The sequence below is a fragment of the Hylobates moloch genome, unplaced genomic scaffold (genome assembly GCF_009828535.3).
Source record: "Hylobates moloch isolate HMO894 unplaced genomic scaffold, HMol_V3 SCAFFOLD_1, whole genome shotgun sequence".
Lineage (NCBI taxonomy): Eukaryota > Metazoa > Chordata > Mammalia > Primates > Hylobatidae > Hylobates > Hylobates moloch.
This window is the reverse complement of record NW_026652276.1, coordinates 62920359-62942337: the sequence shown is the minus strand read 5'-3', so window position 1 is coordinate 62942337 and position 21979 is coordinate 62920359. Positions and strand designations below refer to the sequence as shown.

The 21979-nt window shown below is 37.1% G+C and overlaps 1 protein-coding gene across 10 annotated transcripts in view; it reads right to left on the bottom strand.

Annotated features, from left to right (window-relative positions):
• The window catches only part of ZNF385B (zinc finger protein 385B), a 427950-nt gene that overhangs the window by 2197 nt on the left and 403774 nt on the right, over positions 1-21979 (bottom strand). For 9 of the 10 annotated variants that reach the window (XM_032755253.2, XM_032755254.2, XM_058440627.1 and 6 more), the window contains 3 exons: positions 2345-2590; positions 1372-1550; positions 693-794 (listed from right to left, as the gene is read on the bottom strand). In XM_032755253.2, coding sequence (XP_032611144.1) covers positions 693-794; positions 1372-1550; positions 2345-2590 — 527 coding nt within the window. The remainder of the gene's footprint in view (positions 1-692; positions 795-1371; positions 1551-2344; positions 2591-21979) is intronic. The other variant, XM_032755256.2, reaches the window with a different exon arrangement.

Below are 21979 nucleotides of genomic sequence, written 5' to 3'. Positions count from 1 at the left end.
TCAGACAGAGGCTTTGGAGAAGCTGGAAGGTAATCTCAGAATTGCCTCCAGCTGGACAAGCTCAGCTTCATCCTCAGACTGAACACTGCACTGGGCCCAGTCCCAGGGAGATTGTGAAATCTATCCATCTTGGTATTTATATGACACTTATTACTGGAGTCCCTAGGTGTTTTTGCAAAGACACTGAAAATAGCACATATTGAGAGCAGGTAAAACAGGCTAATTACCACATGCCTGCTAGAATGGAGAGAGCACACGATACAGACACCACTTTACCTTCTCATGCCAAATAAAACAAAAAAAAAACAGAAAGCATGGGGATATTAAATTAAATGGATGGATTTTTGTTTTATGAAAGAAATCCCTCTTTCCAGGTTCAACATTCCAGGATTCCTTAGGCATCACTTGTCCTTGTTCTTGAGACTTTACTTTATATGCTAAAGAGGATAGTCTTTTGAAAACAACTTGGTAAATAGTAAAATATTAGCTCTTAAAAAGGTTCGGTTTCTGTTTTCTAAGTAAGTTACCGATAGCAGGAACTAAGCAGTTCATTCTAAAACTTCTGTCTATGAGGGCTATTTAAATTCGAAACCTTTCATGACCATTAGACTCTATGCCCTCCTTGCCCACGGTGGCTGCCCAACCCAGCAAGGCTGCCCGACAAAACAGGTGAGCAGGTGAGGTAGACTTACTGCTAGAATACTCGGGCTCCGCTGGAGTTTGTTGTAAGGGCTGTATTTTGGCTTCAGTGGTTTCCCTGCAACTCGATCTTTATGCCTTCGGCTAGAAATGTGCTGAAAAAAGTTTGATGCATTAGCTGGATTGAAATGTGAGTCTTACTCCATGTAAAATGTATTTCTAGGTAGCTATTTTCTCCATTGCCAACTCTAGGTCCATAGTTCCATGGCGGTGTGGGTAAAATCATTATGGTTTCTAAATGAAGACTTAGTCCTCCCTCAGTTGTAATGCCCCCCTGTCCCTCTCCTGTTCTCTATAGCCCTTACCAGATTTTGCCTGGTATTACCACTGTTACTGATGATCTCTCTCTCTCTAATCAGATTTTGAGCCTTTGGAAGACAGGCTTAACATCTCACCTTACCAGAAGCTCCTGCTCAACTGTAGGCTCCAGTGACTACTGTTCCTATCTCTCCAACATCTAGCCTGGAAACTGACGTATAGTAACAGTAGATGCTCAAATATTTCATACTGACTTTTTCTTCCACGTAGCACCTATATGTTGCATATTGTCTGCATCCTACAAAAGTTAGTCAACTTAACTGTGAGCACGGTAAAAACCATTCTATAGATGAGAAGATACACAGTCAAGTGGTGTCCTAAAACAATAATGTTTACTAATTCAGGATACGTTACCTGTTTGAGTTGAATTTCTGAATTAACATGAACATCACAGATTTCACAATGAAATGTCTTGTTCTGTAGTCCTGACCCCTTACTGCCATTCTGCATCTTTAATCTTGATCCAGGTCTAGGATAGGATTTAATTGGACCAGCCCCATTACGAGCTTCAACCATGGTCTTGTGTTTAGATCCTAAGACAGAAACAGACACATATTAAATAGCTAACCAAGAATTACATAAAGCTCTTTGTTTTCTTATCCTTGAGAAGTTTACCTGCAGGCCAAAATTCCCAAAGCTTTTTTTAAAATGATCACTTTAATGCTGATTTTAAATTTAACGTTATTGTAAAAAATGGAAAAATGTAAGCGTATATAATAAAGAAAATATAGAGAAACATAAGAAAATAAAGATTACTCATATTTTCACTACTCAGAGGTAACCACTATTACCATTTTAGGGTATTTCTTGTCAGATTCTTTTTTTTAAGGTACTAAAAACAGTTTTCAAAATGGGGATCATACTAATTAAATATCCTGAAAATTTCACATAGCAAATCATGTACATATTTTCTGATCATTATGTTTTAATGGCTGATTAACATATATTATATTGGGTTACTATATTCAGTATTTCCCTACTGGTGGGCTTTAGGTTGTTTCCATTTTTTTCTCTTTTAAGTGTGTTGCAGTGAACGTTGTGCATAAATATTTATCTTCATCTCTGTCACTTCATCAAAATGAGTTTTGGACAGTATTAGATGTTTTTAAGAAAATAAAGAATAGGACAAGTTTGACCTCCAAGCTGCTTTTGTCTTGCTAGTTCCAAAGTCATATGATCATACTTTTCTAAAATCACTCCTTTGAATCAAAAAAGTAGAGAAGCATTGAACAAACCTAAGGTCTGAACAACAAAAGATATGGTATTCTGATGGGAAAAGTTGGGTTTTGTTATAAACATTATTTAAATGCAAAAGATAGCTGCTAACCTGTGTTGTGTGCCTCTAGCTGTGACAGGGAGTTCACAGCCACTTTGCATAGTGAACAATAAAGTAATTTTTTGGCTTTTTCTTCTTCTGATTCAACAACAGTACCGGGAGCTCCATTTGTGCTCTTGGAGGGAGAAGTGGCTGCTCCAGGTGGCAGGGGTGTTGTGCCAGATTTGAGGAGAAATGAGCCACTTTCAGAGCTTGATGGCTGACTGGAACTGCTGGCTTTTAACTTCCCTTTTTCTTCTAAGAGAAACACAGAGAGATCTTATTGAAGCCTCATAGATCACATAATCAAAGATAAATCACCATAGATGAATTAAAAATAGAAATTTGATTCTTACGTGAAGTTTTTATTGCAGCATAGATTTCAGTTTATAGAGGTTAAATCAACCTCTATGTTTAAATCAAACAGAACACTATGCCATCAGTTTCCATATTAGGTCATCCCAAGATAAGGATGACTTATAAAAAATGACTTTGTTCTCCCACTTGGAGCAGGTAACTTTCTGTCTGACATCTTTGAGTCGTAAATTACTCTACAAGGAAATCTTTATTATTAAACAAAACCACCTACCCTCGGATACAATTACATGATATGAAGGTAACATGAAAGAAGCCATTAGGCCATGTTAGTTTCATTTGACTACTTATGTTTAATTATGACAGAGATAAGTTAAACTTTAACTTTTACACCAAGTTAAAATTTTAACTTTGGATTGTGGGATAGAAGAAACATGGTTAATTTTGATTATGATTAGTTAAGTTTTTGCTGCTCTGTGGATGAAAATGCAATTTATCCAAAATATAAGAGACCAAGATTCCATTCATTATCCTTATTAATTACCACCAGTCTAAATCAAAAGTTTTAAATAATGACATTAACCATAAGCACAATATGAAGATTAGCCAAGTCATTTAAAGACATTTTGGCAGTTTGATCATGTAGCTACTAAATGCTTATAATCCTCCAGGCCCATGTGCAGGCTATGAGAGTCAGAGTGACTTTAACAGAATCTAACTCATTGAAGTTCATTTGCTATTCAAGACAGGCTCTGTTCAGTGACTCCTTTGGGAAAGAAACTGGGGCTTTGTAAGCAACAGCAAAATCCATCACACATTTAATCCTAGTAGAGCTGGTACTCTTAGAAAATGTCTATAGATATGCTGATTAACTCTCATAAAGAGAGAAAGGGAATTAAATCTGAGAATATATTTGCTAATTGCCCTAGCTAATTTAGAATTGTATACCATTGGCCTAGAAGACTAAGAGGGAAGGAGAAACTAGGTAACAGCAATGTGGTGTGTGTTTCTGTGTGTATGTTACAAGGTTCTGTATATGGGTAAACCTAAGCTTTTAGAACACATTGCAAATGATGGGAGATCATATTTCTACTAAAATATTATATAAAGAAAAGCCAAATTGATTTAGGAATCAGCAGTTGATTTCCATCCTTTTTTTTTTAAGTTGGATCCATTCAGGTTGAGACTAGACACAGCCAGAGGGTGCTATGGAGGGATTCCAAATCTGGGTGTTATTTAGAATAAATGAATACCGAGATCCTTTTTTATCCTTAGGTTGCACATTCCATATTCCCTTTCAGTGAGTGTACTAAAACTTCAGGATGACGTAAAATATGATGGAAAAGGTCTTAGACTTTTATTAAACTGACCTCTATAGTGTGAGAGAAGGACATAAAATCATTCTTCCTAAATGGTAATAGCAAATTAGATTGGATAATTTTTTTTTTTTTTTTGAGACGGAAGTCTTGCTCTGTCACCCAGGCTGGAATGCAGTGGCACAATCTCAGCTCACTGCAAGCTCTGCCTCCCGGGTTCACGCCATTCTCCTGCCTCAGCCTCCCGAGTTGCTGGGACTACAGGCACCCGCCACCATGCCCGGCTAATTTTTTGTATTTTTAGTAGAGGTGGTGTTTCACCATGTTAGCCAGGATGATCTCGAACTCCTGACCTTGTGATCCACCCACCTCGGCCTCCCAAAGTGCTGGGATTACAGGCGTGAGCCACCGCGCCCGGCTAGATTGGAGAATATTTTAGGCCTGGAACCCTCTCATCTATAAGGATCCCTCAGATTGAATTTGCAATCTTACAGAACTCATAAAGCAGCAAAATAATTCAGTAATCTTAATATTTGGAATTACTCAGTTTCTTGTGATGAAAATTAAAGTTATTACATACTAAAATCTTTCCTTGCTCCAAGCATTTCATATGAATTTGATCTAAAAGAATCTGATCTGGGCCGGGTGCGGTGGCTCACGCTTGTAATCCCAGCACTTTGGGAGGCCGAGGCGGGCGGATCACGAGGTCAGGAGATCGAGACCACAGTGAAACCGCGTCTCTACTAAAAATACAAAAAATTAGCCGGGCGTGGTGGCGGGCACCTGTAGTCCCAGCTACTCGGAGAGGCTGAGGCAGGAGAATGGCGTGAACCCGGGAGGCGGAGCTTGCAGTGAGCCGAGATTGTGCCACTGCACTCCAGCCTGGGCAACAGAGCGAGACTCCGTCTCAAAAAAAAAAAAGAATCTGATCTGTTTCAGCCATTGACAGCATTCTGTCATATTACTAATAATGTCCCTTATAATAATGTCCCTCATAAACCCTTAAATTTATATAGAACTTTACAGTTTACAAAGTGCTATCACTTACATTGTCTTATTAGCTCTCACAGAAAACTTGTGAAATAGGTAAGGCTCAAAATGATTATTCCTATCTTAAAGATGAGGAAACTGAGCCTTTTCAAAAGTAAATAATGTCCCACAGATTAGTAAGTGGCATAAATGAGCCTGATGTTTTCTCTAACTGATCAGTCTGTGGTACACTAATATTTCAGCCCAAAAGGAGGACTTAATATATCACTAGTGATATAAAAGTACAAAACAGTCACCCTAGATGTGAAATAGCAGTTGCTTTGTTTTACAATTGTAGGTTAGTTTTTAAAGTATATTTATTTGGCGTAAGTGAAAATATCTATCCTGTTCAACAATCATTTGATTTAGGTTATATTGAGAAGATGTATAAAATTATATATTTTCTCTATGTTCCTATTTCTTTAAGAAAAAGATTTCCTTTTCATATCTTGTTTTCAAAGGGGTAATTTATGAATTAACAAGTACATATTAACAATATGTTAATTGCTGACAATGTGCTAGACACTAAAGAGAATAGTAAATAAAGTATGGACTATAAGAAAATTACAGCATAGCAGGAGGAAATGAGACAGTCATTCAAAGATCTCTAATTCACAACAGAAACTGGTAAGAGGCATGAGAGCATAGAGCAGAAAATGATTACTTCTGCTTGGGAAGAATGAGACATTTTTCATTAAAGAAGTGGCATTTTTAAGGTTTTGAAGGTCAGATTTGGATAAGCATAGAATAGGGTTGAAAATGAGTGGGAAGGCCATCGTCTCAGCCGAAAATCTCCTTAAGCTGATAGGCAACTTCAGCAAAGTCTCAGGATACAAAATCAGTGTGCAAAAATCACAAGCATTCTTATACACCAATAACAGACAGAGAGCCAAATCATGAGTGAACTCCCATTCACAATTGCTTCAAAGAGAATAAAATACCTAGGAATCCAACTTACAAGGGACATGAAGGACCTCTTCAAGGAGAACTACAAACCACTGCTCAATGAAATCAAAGAGGATACAAACAAATGGAAGAACATTCCATGCTCATGGGTAGGAAGAATCAATATCGTGATAATGGCCACACTGCCCAAGGTAATTTATAGATTCAATGCCATCCCCATCAAGCTACCAATGACTTTCTTCACAGAATTGGAAAAAACTACTTTAAAGTTCATATGGAACCAAAAAAGAGCCCGCATTGCCAAGACAATCGTAAGCCCAAAGAACAAAGCTGGAGGCATCACGCTACCTGACTTCAAACTATACTACAAGGCTATAGTAACCAAAACAGCATGGTACTGGTACCAAAACAGATATATAGACCAATGGAACAGAACTGAGGCCTCAGAAATAATACCACACATCTACAACTATCTGATCTTTGACAAACCTGACACAAACAAGAACGGGGAAAAGATTCCCTACTTAATAAATGATGTTGGGAAAACTGGCTAGCCATATGCTGAAAACTGAAACTGGACCCCTTCCTTACACAAAAAAAGTTGATTTATACAAAAATCAACTCAAGATGGATCAAAGACTTAAACATAAGACCTAGGACCATAAAAATCCTAGAAGAAAACCTGGGCAATACCATTCAGGACATAGGCATGGGCAAGGACTTCATGTCTAAAACACCAAAAGCAATGGCAACAAAAGCCAAAATTGACAAATGGGATCTCATTAAACTAAAGAGCTTCTGCACAGCAAAAGAAACTACCATCAGAGTGAACAGGCAACCTACAGAATGAGAGAAAATTTTTGCAACCTATTCATCTGACAAAGGGCTAATATCCAGAATCTACAATGAACTCCAACAAATGTAAGAAAAAAACAAACAACCCCATCAAAAAGTGGGTGAAGGATATGAACAGACACTTCTCAAAAGAAGACATTTATGCAGCCAAAAGGCAAATGAAAAAATGCTCATCATCACTGGCCATCAGAGAAATGCAAATCAAAACCACAATGAAATACTATCTCACACCAGTTGGAATGGCCATCATTAAAAAGTCAGGAAACAACAGGTGCTGGAGAGGATGTGGAGAAATAGGAACACTTTTGCACTGTTGGAGGGACTGTAAACTAGTTCAACCATTGTGGAAGTCAGTGTGGCGATTCCTCAGGGATCTAGAACTAGAAATACCATTTGACCCAGCCATCCCATTACTGGGTATATACCCAAAGGATTACAAATCATGCTGCTATAAAGACATATGCACACGTATGTTTATTGCGGCACTATTCACAATAGCAAAGACTTGGAACCAACCCAAATGTCCAACAATGATAGACTGGATTAAGAAAATGTGGCACATATACACCATGGAATACTATGCAGCCATAAAAGTGATGAGTTCATGTCCTTTGTAGGGACATGGATGAAGCTGGAAACCATCATTCTCAGCAAACTATCGCAAGGACAAAAAACCAAACACCGCATCTTCTCACTCATAGGTGGGAATTGAACAATGAGAGCACATGGACACAGGAAGGGGAACATCACACATCGGGGCCTTTTGTGGCGTGGGGGGAGGGGGAACGGGTAGCATTTGGAGATATACCTAATGTTAAATGAAGAGTTACTGGGTTCAGCACACCAACATGGCACATGTATACATATGTAACTAACCTGCACGTTGTGCACATGTACCCTAAAACTTAAAAGTATAATTTAAAAAAAAAAAAAAGAAAATGAGTGGGAAGTGAATAGTTGGAAGCAGAAACATAAGGAAATACTTAGGTATTAGAAATCTTGTGGTTTTCTTGGTGAATACCCGGTAGTTAGGCATAGAGCTGGCAACAAGTGTAATGGGAGATATTATTATAGACGTCAATTGAGCCAGAAGGCAGAGAATATCTTAAAACTATTAAAATATATACTAAGGGCAGACACTTTCCTTTTAAAATTGAGAGGTATAGTATGTTTAACACTTACATGGTCTAAAATTCAGATATTAATGTTTTAAATTTTTTTTCTCAGATAGGCCAGAGTCTTAATCTTTGAGAATATTAAGGAAAAATGTTGACTTTGGAAATGTGTAAATGATTTTACCCTATTTAGGAAATTCTATTATTGGATAGATACTATCTAGTCAATAAAACAGATCCTAAAATTTGAAAAGTCACTGATATATTTATATATTTGAATAGTGGCATTCTTTCTCAATATGCAAACGTATAAACTTCAAAGCCTAATTTTATTATTTCTCATCTTAATTGCTTGATATTTTTATGAAAATCCATTGTATTATTCCTCATTCCTTACTGGTATTTTAAAAGGCTCTTTCTGTATTTGAAAGTTTAATTAATGTACTGTTTACTTCTGTTTCTTTTAATAAAGATGCATGTCATCTGGAACTTCTGGTTAAGATGAATTCCATTTTCAAGTATTCCCTCACCTAATGTTAATTAGCAGGTTTTCTGACTGTCCTAATTATTTCTTGATTACTCAAACACATTTATAAGGCTTTATCCTACAGGATTTTGAAGGAAAATTTGCTTAGCTACATCAGAATTGTTCGTCGTAACAAATATCCATAATTTATGCATGCAAGTGAATTTATTTCTTCAAAGTAGTGTCCTTGGGAAGTTCCATACTGATTCATTTATTTTCCAAAGCTCCAAATGCTTGAAAACTCTTTTCTTTGATACTTCTTTTATGTCCACTTCATAAGCCATGTAAAGAAAACCAGTCTTCAAAATGTATCACCCTTATTTCTTACTCCAAAATCTTTACTCAAATTAATCCACCTCATTCATCAAACTTAGCACTATATTACTCAAACACAGCCTCAGAAGATTAATATGCTAAGATAAAAAGAACATACCAGAAGCTCTAAAAAGAAGTTTTAAGAAACCAACCCTCTTGGCATATGGAAGAGTCATGTCCATCATAGGTCTTAATTTTATAAACAATAAAAAATTAATATTCTACCTACAATGTAGGTCTTATATTTTGAATTAGAACTTTGAAAGCTGTAATCAAATTTTTACTATTTGACTTGTAAGATTTGCTTTTGAGTTTAATTTTATTTATGTAATAAGATTTTCTAATCAGAATTCAGTGGTTTAATAACAGATACATATTTTATACAATAAATTTATGCCCACTGCAGAAAATTTAAAAAACGAAGTCAGACAAAAATTTTAAATTATTAAAATTACTCATGATTCTATCATCTAGAATAAAAGTTGGTAAACTTTTTCTGTACAGCCCCAGAAGACACGTTAAGCTTTGTGGCTATACTGTCTCTGTTGTAACTACTCAACTCTGCTTTGTAGCAGGAAAGCAGCCACTGGCATGGCTGTGATCCAGTAAAATTTTACTTATGAAAATAGGTGGCAGGCAATATTTGGATCACAGGCAATAGTTTTGACCTAGCATTATGATATTTCAGTATGTATTACTCTATACTATTTTTTACATAACAGCAAATATGAATATACAGAAACATACTGTTCTGTAACTAATATTTTTCACTTAGGAATAAATCAAAAACATTTTCCATGTCAATAAATGCAGAACCGGATTAAGATTTCTAACACCAAATGATATTTATTTATATGAATGTACTATATTCAGCAATCTTCTTTTGATATTTTGGTTATCTCTGGTTTGCACTTTTGTTAATGTTAAAAGGATACTGAACGAGATTTCTGTGGCCTCAGTGAAGGACACAACTGAGAATTGAAAGCAACTGGTATTTAGTATTACAGCTTGTTAGAGAAAGTTCCTCAGAAACCTCCAAACACAGTCCTGCAGGATTTATAAAATTTAGTAGAACTGGTCCAGCTACCAGCACGCTATCACCCACCTGTCCAGGCCTTATAAAGTAGTCTGAAGATTGGAGGACTCACTACAGTCATGAATTTCTGGTCTGGTTGGGAGCTTCTGAATCCCAAACTAATAAAGCTAGAAATGCAAGTAAGAAGGGGACACTGGGATTTCTTTCCTAGTTAGACTACTGCAGGTCTTGGCAATTTGTTCCTCACTTGTGGTTGGAGGGAGATTGGGCTGGAGCAAGAAAGGTAAGAAGGAGAAGAACCCATAATCTCAGTTTGGCATGTCAAGGTTGAATAAGATTTCTTTGGGCCAATAAGATGCTTTGAAAGGTGGCCTGGCTCAAATCATGTTGTTATTGCCCAACATAAGAAGTCTGATCATTAGGACCTTGGCAGCAAGAGGCTGAAGTGTGGACCTTTAGTGGCACAAGCTGAGGACGGGTTGTAAGAGGTCAGGGAACAAACCTTATGAAGAATTCACACATGTCCCTGAGAGAGTCAGACAGCATCTGGACATCTGCCATTCAGAAGACAACCATAATTGTCATTAAGTACAAAAGCATTTGCCCCTTTTTCTCCTCTAATTCCTCCTCTTATCCCTAAGAATGGAAAGAGCAAGAATCAGAAAGCATGGAACACGGAAGAAAGAGCAGACCATGCCCCTTTTCATGGTTCAACCTGAGCCAGAAAAAAGGGAGTGTTCAACTGGATAAGAGCCTAAAGTTTCAAACAGGACCAGACTTTCTGATATCTGACAATGTCTTTGAGGAATAAGAAAGGGAGATTCAATAGAGTGTACAGTCATGTGTCACATAATGACATTTCATTCAATGATAGGCTGCATATACAATGGTGGTCCCATAAGATTATAATGGAGCTGAAAAATTCCTATTGCCTACAGATGTGGTAGCTGTCATGATGTTGTAGTGTAACACGTTACTCATGTGCTTATTTATGGTGATTCTGGTGTGAACAAACCTACTGTGCTACCAGTCGTATAAAAGTATAGCACACACAATTATGTAAGGTATATAATACTTGATAATAAATGACTGTGTTACTAGTTTATATATTTACTATACTATGCTTTTTATAATAATTATTTTAGAGTGTACTCCTTCCATTTATAAAAAAATTAAAGTTATCGTAAAATGGCCTCAGGCAGGTTCTTCAAGAGGTATTCTAGAAGAAGGCATTGTTATCATTTATGACAGCTCCACATATGTAATTGTGCCTGGAGACCTTCCAGTGGGTTAAGATGTGGAAGTGGAGGACAGTGACATTAATGATCCTGACCCTGTGTAGGCCTAGGCTAATATGGGTGTTTGTGTCACAGTCTTTAATAAAAGAGTGTAAAAAGTTAAATAAATAAATAAATTTACAGATAGAAAAGAGCTTAGAGAATAAGAATATAAAGCATTTTTGTGGCACTCTACAGTGTGTTTATGTTTTAAGCTAAGTGTTACTACAAAAAAGTTAAAAGTTTAAAAACATTTAAACTTTATCAAGTAAAAAGGTTACATTAAGCTGAGATTAATTTATTGCTGAAGAAAGAAATTTTCTAAAAATAAATTTAGTGTAGCCTAAGCATATAGTGCTTATAAAGCCTACAGTAATATCCTAGTACAGTAAGTGTATAGGAATGTCCTGGGCCTTCACATTCACCACTCACTCACTGACTCACCCACAGCAACTTCCACCTCTACAAGTTCCATTCATGGTAAATGCTCTATACGAGTATGCCATTTTTTTAAATCTTTTATACAATATTTTTATGGTACCTTTCCTATGTTTAGATACACAGATGCTTATTGTTGTGTTGTAATTGCCTACAGTATTTAGTACAGTAACCTGTTATATAGGTATGTAGCATAGGAGCTAAATAGTTCATATGGTTTGGCTGTGTCCCCACCCAGATCTCATCTTGAATTATTGTTCCCATAATCTCCATATGTCATGGGCGGCGGGAGCTGGTGGGAGGTAATTGAATCATGGGGGCGTGATTACCTCCATGCTGCTGGTTCTCATGATTGTGAGTGAGTTCTCATGAGATCTGATGGTTTCATAAGAGTTTTTTCCCCCTTTTGCTTGGCACGTCTCCTTGCTGCCACCATGTGAAGAAGGGCGTGTTTGTTTCCCCTTCCACCATGGTGGTAAGTTTCCTGAGGCCTCCCCAGCCATGCTGAGCTGTGAATCAAATAAACCTCTTGCGTTTATAAATTCCCTAGTCTCGGCCAGGCACAGTGGCTCACATCTGTAATCCCAATACTTTGGGAGGCTGAGGCAGGCAGATCACTTGAGGTCAGTATGAGACCAGCCTGGCCAACATGATGAAATCCCATCTTTACTAAAAATACAAAAAAAATTAGCCAGGCATGTTGGTGCATGCCTGTAATCCCAGCTACTTGGGAGGCTGAGGCAGGAGAATCTCTTGAACCCAGGAAGCAGAGGTTGCAGTGAGCCGAGATTGTGCCACTGGGGAATAGGGCGAGACTGCATCTCAAAAAAAAAAAATATATATATATATATTACCCAGTCTCGGGTATGTCTTTATTAACAATGTGAGAAGGAACTAATACTAAACTATTTAGCTTAGGCCTGTAGTAGGCTGTACTGCCTAGATTTGTGTGAGTACTATACACTGAATGATGTTTGCACAATGACAAAATAGTCTAAAAATGCATGCCTTGGAATGTATCTGCATTGTTAAGCAACACATGGCTGTATAGGCTATCATGTTTGTACCTCATTGAATTCATATATTCAATAAACCAGTTATATAAACAGCATTATATGCAGACATCTCTGAAAACTCATCTGCTAATTTCCTCAGGACATGAACTTTGAAGAAAAATTGCTGGGACAAAGATTGTGTACATTTGTGAGCTTTTGATGCATATACCAAATTGCCCTCCAGAATGGTCATACAAATGAATACTCTTAGGAGTGTCATAAAAGATCATGGCTTCCCTGTACCTTTATCAGCCTAATTATCTATTGCCTTTACCAATCCAACAGACATAATATGGTATCTCATTGTTAATTTGATTGGTATTTATTTTATCACTAAAACAGATGAATATTGTTTTGTAAGATTAATGATGCTTTGTATCTCAACGTAATTTAAAAAATTTTTGTTACTCTGAAAGGAAACAAAAATCTTAAATACAGTTTTAAGCGTCAAAACGTTGTACACTAAAGTAAGAAACTTCATAATAATAAACTTCCTTTATACAAACCTAATAAAGTTAAGTTGGTTGAAACATTGTTCTTAAAAGCTGAAATCAGTATTGCAGTCATTATTTGAAAATTTGCTTTATGCAGAGCAAAAATACTAGCCTAATGGCTGTTCCAGGCAATTGTATCTTACAATAATGGTAAATGTAACAATAATAATCACCAATCAACCACGCATAGTAATTGAGCACTCACTGTAGACCAAGCACTATTTTAAGAATTTATAGTCATTATCTAATTTATTTTTCAAACACTATAATGAGATAGAAACTGTTACTATCTGTACTTTTAAACTTTTTTCTTTTTCTTTTAATTGAGATATAGCATGTACTATAAAATATATAAATTTAATACATTTTAATGTATGTATACATTCACGTAAATACAATACACCTGATGATATAGTGTTTTCATCACCCTAGAAGCTCCCTTGAACCCCTACCAGTTGAGATTTCCCCCAAAGATAACCACCTCTATTAACCTAGATCAGTTTTATCTATTTTGAAGCTTCATATAAGGAAATCACACAATATATTTCTTCTGTATCTGGCTTCTTTCACTCAACATTATGTCTGTAAGATTCATCTGTATTATTATAGAGAGAAGGATATTTTTTCACTGCTGGGTAGTATCCCATTGTATGAGTATGCCACGATTTATTTATTTATTTTGCTACTGATGAAAATTTAAAATGTTTTCAGTTTTTGGCCATTTTGAATAATTCTACTATGTACATTCTTTTAAGTGCTTTTCGGTAGACATAAATACTCATTTTTGTTATGTATATATACATAGTAGAATTATTGGGCCACAAGATATTCATATCTAGCTTTAGTAGATTCTGAAAACAGTCTTCCAAACTGATTGCACCAATATATATTTCTATCAGCAATGTATGAAAATTTCAATTGTTTCACATCTTGCCTAATCCATGGATTCAGTATTGTCAGTCCTTTTGATTTTATCCATTCTAGTGGAGGCATGGTGGTATCCTATTGTGGTTTTAATTTGTATTTCCCCAATAGCTAGTGATAATGAGCTCCTTTTAGTTTTTTTATTGGCCAATTGTATATTTTGTAAGCATTTGTTCATATCTTTAGCCCATTTTTAAAACTGGGTTGTCAGCTTTTTCAATATTGATTTATAGGGATTCTTTAAATATAGCCTGAACCGGAGTCCTTTGTCAGATATACACATCACAAGTCATAGTCCAGGTTGTGGCATGCTTTTCACTCTCTAAATGTTGTCTTATGATAACCCCAATTGTTTAAAAAGACAAAGCCCCAAGGCTTAAATAGAATAAGCTACTTGCCTGTAGTCATTCAATAAATGATAGAGCATGGATTCAAACAAAGGCTTCCTGAACCCTGAGCCAGTGCTCTTAACTGCTCTTCTGTTTTAAGGAATATTAGACTAAGAATATTTAGTTTTAGAAATACCTTCTTGAATGTTTGTCATGTTGACTAAAGGTGAATGGATGGTAATATCTTTGTATATCTAAGTTGCATGATGCCATAGAAAGCATACCATATGACATGGTTTGGCTGTGTCGCCACTCAATCTCATCTTGAATTCCCATGTGTTGTGGGAGGGACCCAGTGGGAGGTAACTGAATCACGCAGGCAGGTCTTTCTCATGCTGTTCTCGTGATAGTGAATAAGTCTCGTGAGATCTAATGGTTATATAAGGGAGAGTTTCCCTGCACAAGCTCTGTCTTTGCCTGCTGACATCCATGTAAGACATGACTTGCTCCTCCTTGCCTTCTGCCATGATGGTGAGGCCTCTCCAGCCATGTGGAACTGTAAGTCCATTAAATCTCTTTCATTTATAAATTGCCTTTATCAGCAGCATGAAAATGGACTAATACAGAATATTACAGGCACATTTTGTAGAGAACCAGATAAATAAGTCTGCTTTGATGTGATTCTTTAATGGTTATGTAGCAGGCCTAGAGTATGCCATCCTTGTAGCAGCCACAGAAGCTCTGAAAACAGAGTAGAGGTTACTCTTTTATAAGAGAAGTATATATCTATTAAAAAAATATCTTATCTGTTGGGATGTCTCCCTCACTCTACCAAGAAAAGAAGGAATGACTCTAGCCTCTAGACACTCTCAGTAAATGGAGAAGGCACTGATTTAAATCCACATAACAAACCTTACCCTTGTTTACTGTGCTTTTCCTAGTTAATTCCTCATAACTGGCCTCCCTACACCCTTCTTTATTTGTTATAGCTTAAGATCGTATTTAAGCCTGAATTCAAACTCACCTCTTGGAGATTTACTCATTTCTCTGGGTACCTCCCATCAATACATGAGGTAAACATGTTAATAAACTTCTTTGTTTTCATGTTAATCTGTCTTTTATTACAGGGATCAGTCCCAACCAAGAACTCAGAAGGAGAGAAAATTATTTTTTCCTCCCCTATAAGTGCAAGTTTGCATGTACCTAAGAAAGCAAATGACAATAGTCTTCAAAAGTTTCTTTTAAGAAAAATTTTACATAGGTGTTGTTTTCTCCGAATTTTCAGGTCTTCTCTGATTCCCAGAAGAATTAATGGACACTCGAAAGGAGGTCTCTGATTCCCTATATAAGATAAAAATTTCTTTGCATTTTTGTTTTTGATAATGTATGTCTTGGTTTATTAAGTTGGTTGAATTAAGGCCACTAAGAAGTATCATTTTCTGCCTCTCAGAGGTGGCAAAGATTTAGAAATTACAATAAGTGGGGCAGATAGAATATAGGCATCTGTGCTTGGTGGAGTGGAAAAGTAGTATAACTGTTGTTAAACAATATATGAAGTTAATATCATTTCACCAAGAAAGTCTCCCTCTAGAAATTTGTCCTAAGGAAATAAACATCCATCCATTCAACAACTACTGATTGAGCACCTATTATGTGCTATACACTATATCAGGCATGGAAGTTAGCAGTAAAAATACCAAGTCTCTGACTCAGTGGAATTAATCATCTAGTAGGGGAGAGAGAAAATAAGTGTGTGTGTGTGGATTTATATATACAAATGTACTTTAATTAATTTAAATGTAAATTGTAATTTATATATAAGTATATTTATTAAATAAAAATGTGCATTATAATAATAATGCATGAACTATTTTATATGTAATAAATATCAAAGCACATATATTCAAAGCATATATAAAACTATATATAAATTATATATGTAAAAAATATATATAGTGGCCAGGCGTGGTGGCTCACGCCTGTAATCCCAGCACTTTGGGAGGCCAAGGCGGGTGGATCACTTGAGGTCAGGAGTTCAAGACCAGCCTGGCTAACATGGTGAAACCCCGTCTCTACTAAAAATACAAAAATTAGCCGAGCATGGTGGCACGTGCCTGTAATCCCAGCTACTAGGGGGGCTGAGGCAAGAGGATTGCTTGAACCTGGGAGGCAGAGGTTGCAGTGAGCCGAGATCTTGCCACTGCACTCCAGCCTGGGCAACAGAGTAAGACTCTGTCTCAAAAAAAAAAAAAAAAAAAAAAAAATATATATATATACACACACACATAATGTCTCATAGTAGTAAGTGCACTAAGAAGAAAAATAAAGCTGGTCATGGTAAAGAGTCAGCTCAGGCCTATCTGAAGAGGTGATATTGAAACCTCCTTTGCAAAGATTAAGACAGTCAGAGATATCTAACATGGCTGACTCCATCTTGCTTCTATTCTCACAGGCTGGCTGTCCTCACTCAGTCCTGGGTGTAGGCCAAGCTAACCATGGCAGGAATTTAGTTTACAGTTTAACTTTGAAGCAAGGATGATAATAGTTCCTCCCTAAAACTGACCCTCCCTGCCTTGTTTTGTAAGTCTACTGAAAGGTGATAAGATTAAGGGGCCTGAATTCTGCTAAGATATAGGTGTAGTTAAACGATAACCAGCCATTGTTTCTTAGCTTGCTTTTTTTTTTTTTTTTTGCTTTTCTAAGTTCTTTATTAAGTCATGTAGTTATCATGACAGTGTGAATCATTATTAGCCCCACTTTACAGATGAGAATACTGAGGCATAGAGAGGTAGAGTAGTATGTCCTATTCACACAATGTAATTAGCTTGCTTTTCTACAATCCCTTACTGCTCAGAAGTCCTGTGGCCAGAAGTTACAAGATTTGTGACTTTCCCAATCTTTCTTATAGACAACATCACTGTTGTAGAACCTAAGATTGGTCTTTTGAGATGTTTTTCAGACTTTTCAACTGACTGACTCCACTCAGACCCATGACTCATGACTCAACCAGTCCTGTGGTCCTGACTCAGAGGCTGACTCAGCACACGAGGACAGTTTTCCATACCTCTGTGATTTCATTCCCAACCAATCAGCATTCCCCATTCCCTAGCCCCCTGCCCATGAAACTATCCTTGAAAAGCTCTAACCTCCAAGCTTTCAGGGCAGCTGATTTGAGTAATTACTCCCATCCTCTCACTTGGCTAGCCCTGCAACTATTAAACTTTTCCTACCACAATACTGCTCTCAGTGGATTGGTTTTATCTGTGCAGCAAGCAAGATAAACCTGTTAGGCAATTACAATATTTAACAGATACGTGAATGAAATAATAGGAGTTCTGGGAGAAAGAGTGTTCCAGGAAGAAAGCATAGTAAGTCTAAAAACCTTGAAGCGGGAACAAACAAGGACAAGAAAGTCAGTGAGACTGGGGTCTGATTGCAGGATGTGAGGTGGAGGAGTTGGAGGGACCAGATCACATACAGCCTGGTAGAGCAGGAGAGAAATTTGGATGTAACATAAGTATGATTACTGAGTAGGGGAGAGAGATGATCTGATTCCTGTCTTCGTAAGATCATTTTGCCTCCTGTGTGGGGAATACACTGTGAAAGGATAAACGTGAGGAAATCAGTCAAGAAACGACTGCAGTTGCCCATGAGAGAGCTGATGGTTGCTTAGACAAAGGTGGTAGTGGTAGAGAATTGAGCAGTGGTTTCAGAATATATTTGTAGGTAGAACCAACTAGACTTATTCATTAGGTGTGGGACATTGAAGAAAGAGAGGAATCAAGTCTCATTACCATGGTTTTAGCATGAGCACTGGATAAATGGTGGGTGATGTCATTTACTAAGATCTGAGATAACACTATTTAGGATGCTAACAAAACTTCCTGGCCTTTCAGCCAGAAAAACCTGGCTATTCCTAATTCCATTTTTGACTGATTGAGTCATCTTAAGCAAGTGATTTATGTGATTGGGACCTTAATGCTTACATGTGCAAAATACTGCCCTTTTCTTATTGACTTTAAGAACCAAGAACACTGTAAAAGTGAGGCGGGGGCTTCAGGTGGAAAATGCAATGGAAAGGTAATAGTTGTAAGAAGTAAGCTCAGATAACGAGGCCAGGGTCATGAATTCTATTCCACACTCCCCAGGACCTGTGAATTTCTAAATCCATGCCATTTATCAGGGAGGACTCATTAGGCTCACTGATACCTATTGACATCTTCTGAAATAAGCCTTCCAGAAGAGCAAAGAAGCCCCAAAACTTGAAAAAAGTTCTCAGGTCACCAAGGCCACAATTTCAATAGAACTGCACTTGGTGCTTTCTGAGGTCTCTGAAGAATACTGCTTGTCAACTAATACAATGAATTTTTCCTTTTTATACTTAATATTGCACTAAACAGAGGCATGCAGTGAAAGGACTGATGGTCATATTCTTTCCTGTATTCACAGGCACCTTGTCTAACATCTCATTATTATTCCAAAAAACAAAGCAATGCCCATATTACTGTTTAACACTCATTAAACCAAGTTAGCTCACTTTGATAAAGAATTCTGAAATCATTCTCTGCTTTATCTTTCCACTTTCTAAATAATAAGAAATTAATGGGCATCAGTCAGAGTACCTACTTTCTTCCAATTGTGCAGTCTTGTGAGAAATGAAGCTGAAAAGCTCAGGGGGCTTTACAGCAGACAAAAGGGAGAAAAAAGCACACTGCAAACCTATCTGTATGTAAACTGGTGTGCTGCAGAAGACTTAAGCCTTTGCCTTGTTTGTCTCCTCCTTATCTACACATTTGACAAAATACAACTGATAGAAGCCACCAACTGATGACAGATATTTTAAAAGTTTAAGGTAGAATTCCATTAAGACAGTTAATGGATTTAAAAAAAAGCAAACAGCCTGCAAGATTAACAAATGAATTCAGTACCTTGGAGTTCTCTGCAAAATAAAATGTTGTAAGAGATGTAAAGATGCTAGAGTATCATCACTATATTGTTGGATGCACAAAAAAGGAGTATTCATTTGTAGTGTACTGGGACTACACCTATCTAAAGGAGCAGGAAGAAAAGGCCAACACTGCAGATAATGATCAGATACAACTCTCAGGTTGCCTTACTTTATTAGATATTTTCCTGAAAGGTTATGTGCATAAAGATCTTGGAAAATTTAGTAATAATTTGTACGCACTATTTAAAAGATGTGTGTGTGTGTGTGTGTGTGAAAATAGAGCTTTGTTTGCAGTGCAATAATCACACACAATTATTTTAAAATTCTATATTCGTATGGATTAGATTTGCTTAAAAAATTAGGACCATATATAATAAAAAGTTATATATGCCTCAGAAGGGGTCAATAAATAAAACAGGGAGAAATGATTATATAAAGGGAATATACACATCAATCAGATGTGTATATTCCATACAGATAAAACTTCTGCATGGAAGTTTTATCTTTGTTCTAAAGTCCCTACCAATGCTCCAAATCTCTCATGAGCTAATGTCTGGTCTCTTATTCCTTAGAGAAATGAGGAAGCTGGATGAGATCACCCCAATATTACAATTTCTTCCATCTGCACCCATTTTCTTCACATCTCTGAGGAAAAGGTGTATGCTTCCATTTGGCCTATTTCTTTTTATTATTATTATTATGCTTTAAGTTATGGGGTACATGTGCAGAACGTGCAGTTTTGTTACATAGGTATACACGTGCCATGGTGGTTTGCTGCACCCATCAACCCATCACCTACATTAGGTATTTCTCCTAATGTTATCCCTCCCCTAGCCCCCCACTCCCAAACAGGCCCCAGAGTGTGATGTTCCTCTCCCTATGTCCATGTGTTCTCATTGTTCAGCTCCCACTTATGAGTGAGAACATGCAGTGGTTGGTTTTCGGTTCTTGTGATAGTTTGCTGAGAATGATGGTTTCCAGCTTCATCCATGTCCCTGCAAAGGACATGAACTCATCTTTTTTCTGGCTGCATAGTATTCCACAGCATATATGTGCCACATTTTCTTTATCCAGTCTAATATTGATGAACACTTGGGTTGGTTCCAAGTCTTTGCTATTGTGAATAGTGCTGCAATAAACATATGTGTGCATGTGTCTTTATAGTAGAATGATTTATAATCCTTTGGGTATATACCCAGTAATGGGATTGCTGGGTCAAATGGTATTTCTAGTTCTAGATCCTTGAAGAATTGTCACACTGTCCTCCACAATGGTTGAACTGATTTTTACTCCCACCAACAGTGTAAAAGTGTCCCTATTTCTCCACATCCTCTCCAGCATCTGTTGTTTCCTGACTTTTTAATGATGGCCATTCTAACTGGCATGAGATGGTATCTCACTGTGGTTTTGATTTGCATTTCTCTAATGACCAGTGATGATGGCATTTTTTCATATGTTTGTTAGCCGCATAAATGTCTTCTTTTGAGAAGTGTCTGTTCATATCCTTTGCCGGCTTTTTGATGGGATTGTTTTTTTTCTTGTAAATTTGTTTAAATTCTTTGTAGATTCTGGATATTAACCCTTTATCATTCTGTAGGATGTCTGTTCACTCTGATGATAGTTTCTTTTGCTGTGCAGAAGTTCTTTAGTTTAATTAGATCCCATTTGTCAATTTTGGCTTTTGTTGCCATTGCTTTTGGTATTCTAGACATGAAGTCTTTGCCCATGGCTGTGTCCTGAATGGTATTGCCCAGGTTTTCTTCTAGGATTTTTATGGTCCTAGGTCTTATGTTTAAGTCTTTGATCCATCTTGAGTTGATTTTTGTATAAGGTGTAAGGAAGGGGTGCAGTTTCAGTTTTCTGCATATGGCTAGCCAGTTTTCCCAACATCATTTATTAAGTAGGGAATCTTTTCCCCATTCTTGTTTGTGTCAGGTTTGTCAAAGATCAGATAGTTGTAGATGTGTGGTATTATTTCTGAGGCCTCAGTTCTGTTCCATTTGTCTATATATCTGTTTTGGTACCAGTACCATGCTGTTTTGGTACCAGCACCATGCTGTTTTCGTTACTGTAGCCTTGTAGTATAGTTTGAAGTCAGGTAGCGTGATGCCTCCAGCTTTGTTCTTCTTGCCCAGGATTGTCTTGGCTATGTGGGCTCTTTTTTGGATTAAACCTCTTTCCTATAGCTTCAACTACTTTCTTTACAATGATTCTTTTTTTCTGTCTACAAATGCCAAAACCTCCATGTTCTAAAAGTCACTCCTTAACTCAGTTTACTCCCAGGGCTTCCCACCTATCTTCTCTCTGGTGCTGAACTGGAAGTGGGTGCGTGAAATACGCCTTTCTGCTTCCCGTCTTCCTATCCATCCTTATGCTCCTGTCAAAGGCAAAGGTGTCTCTTTTGTCTTCTCTTGAACTGGACATGAATTTTTTTCCGGAAACTTTTTCTCTTCAATGTCCACAATATTTTTCACCCTTGATGTTCATGACATTTCCCCTGACTGGTTCTCCTTTAGCTTCTACAACAGCTCGTTCTAGACCCCTTCACCATCTCCTATTCTTCTGCCTGTCCCTAAATGTTGGCATTCCTCGAGATCATACTCTAGTCTTTTTCTTGGGCATTACATGATCTAATTCAATTCAGTGACTTCCTCTACCACATTGACACAGATTCCTAAATTCAGAGGTAAATTCTCTACTTTTCTCTCAAGATCAAGACCCTTTTCCACCAATACTCTATAGGATGTCTGCTTTTAGATATTTCATGGG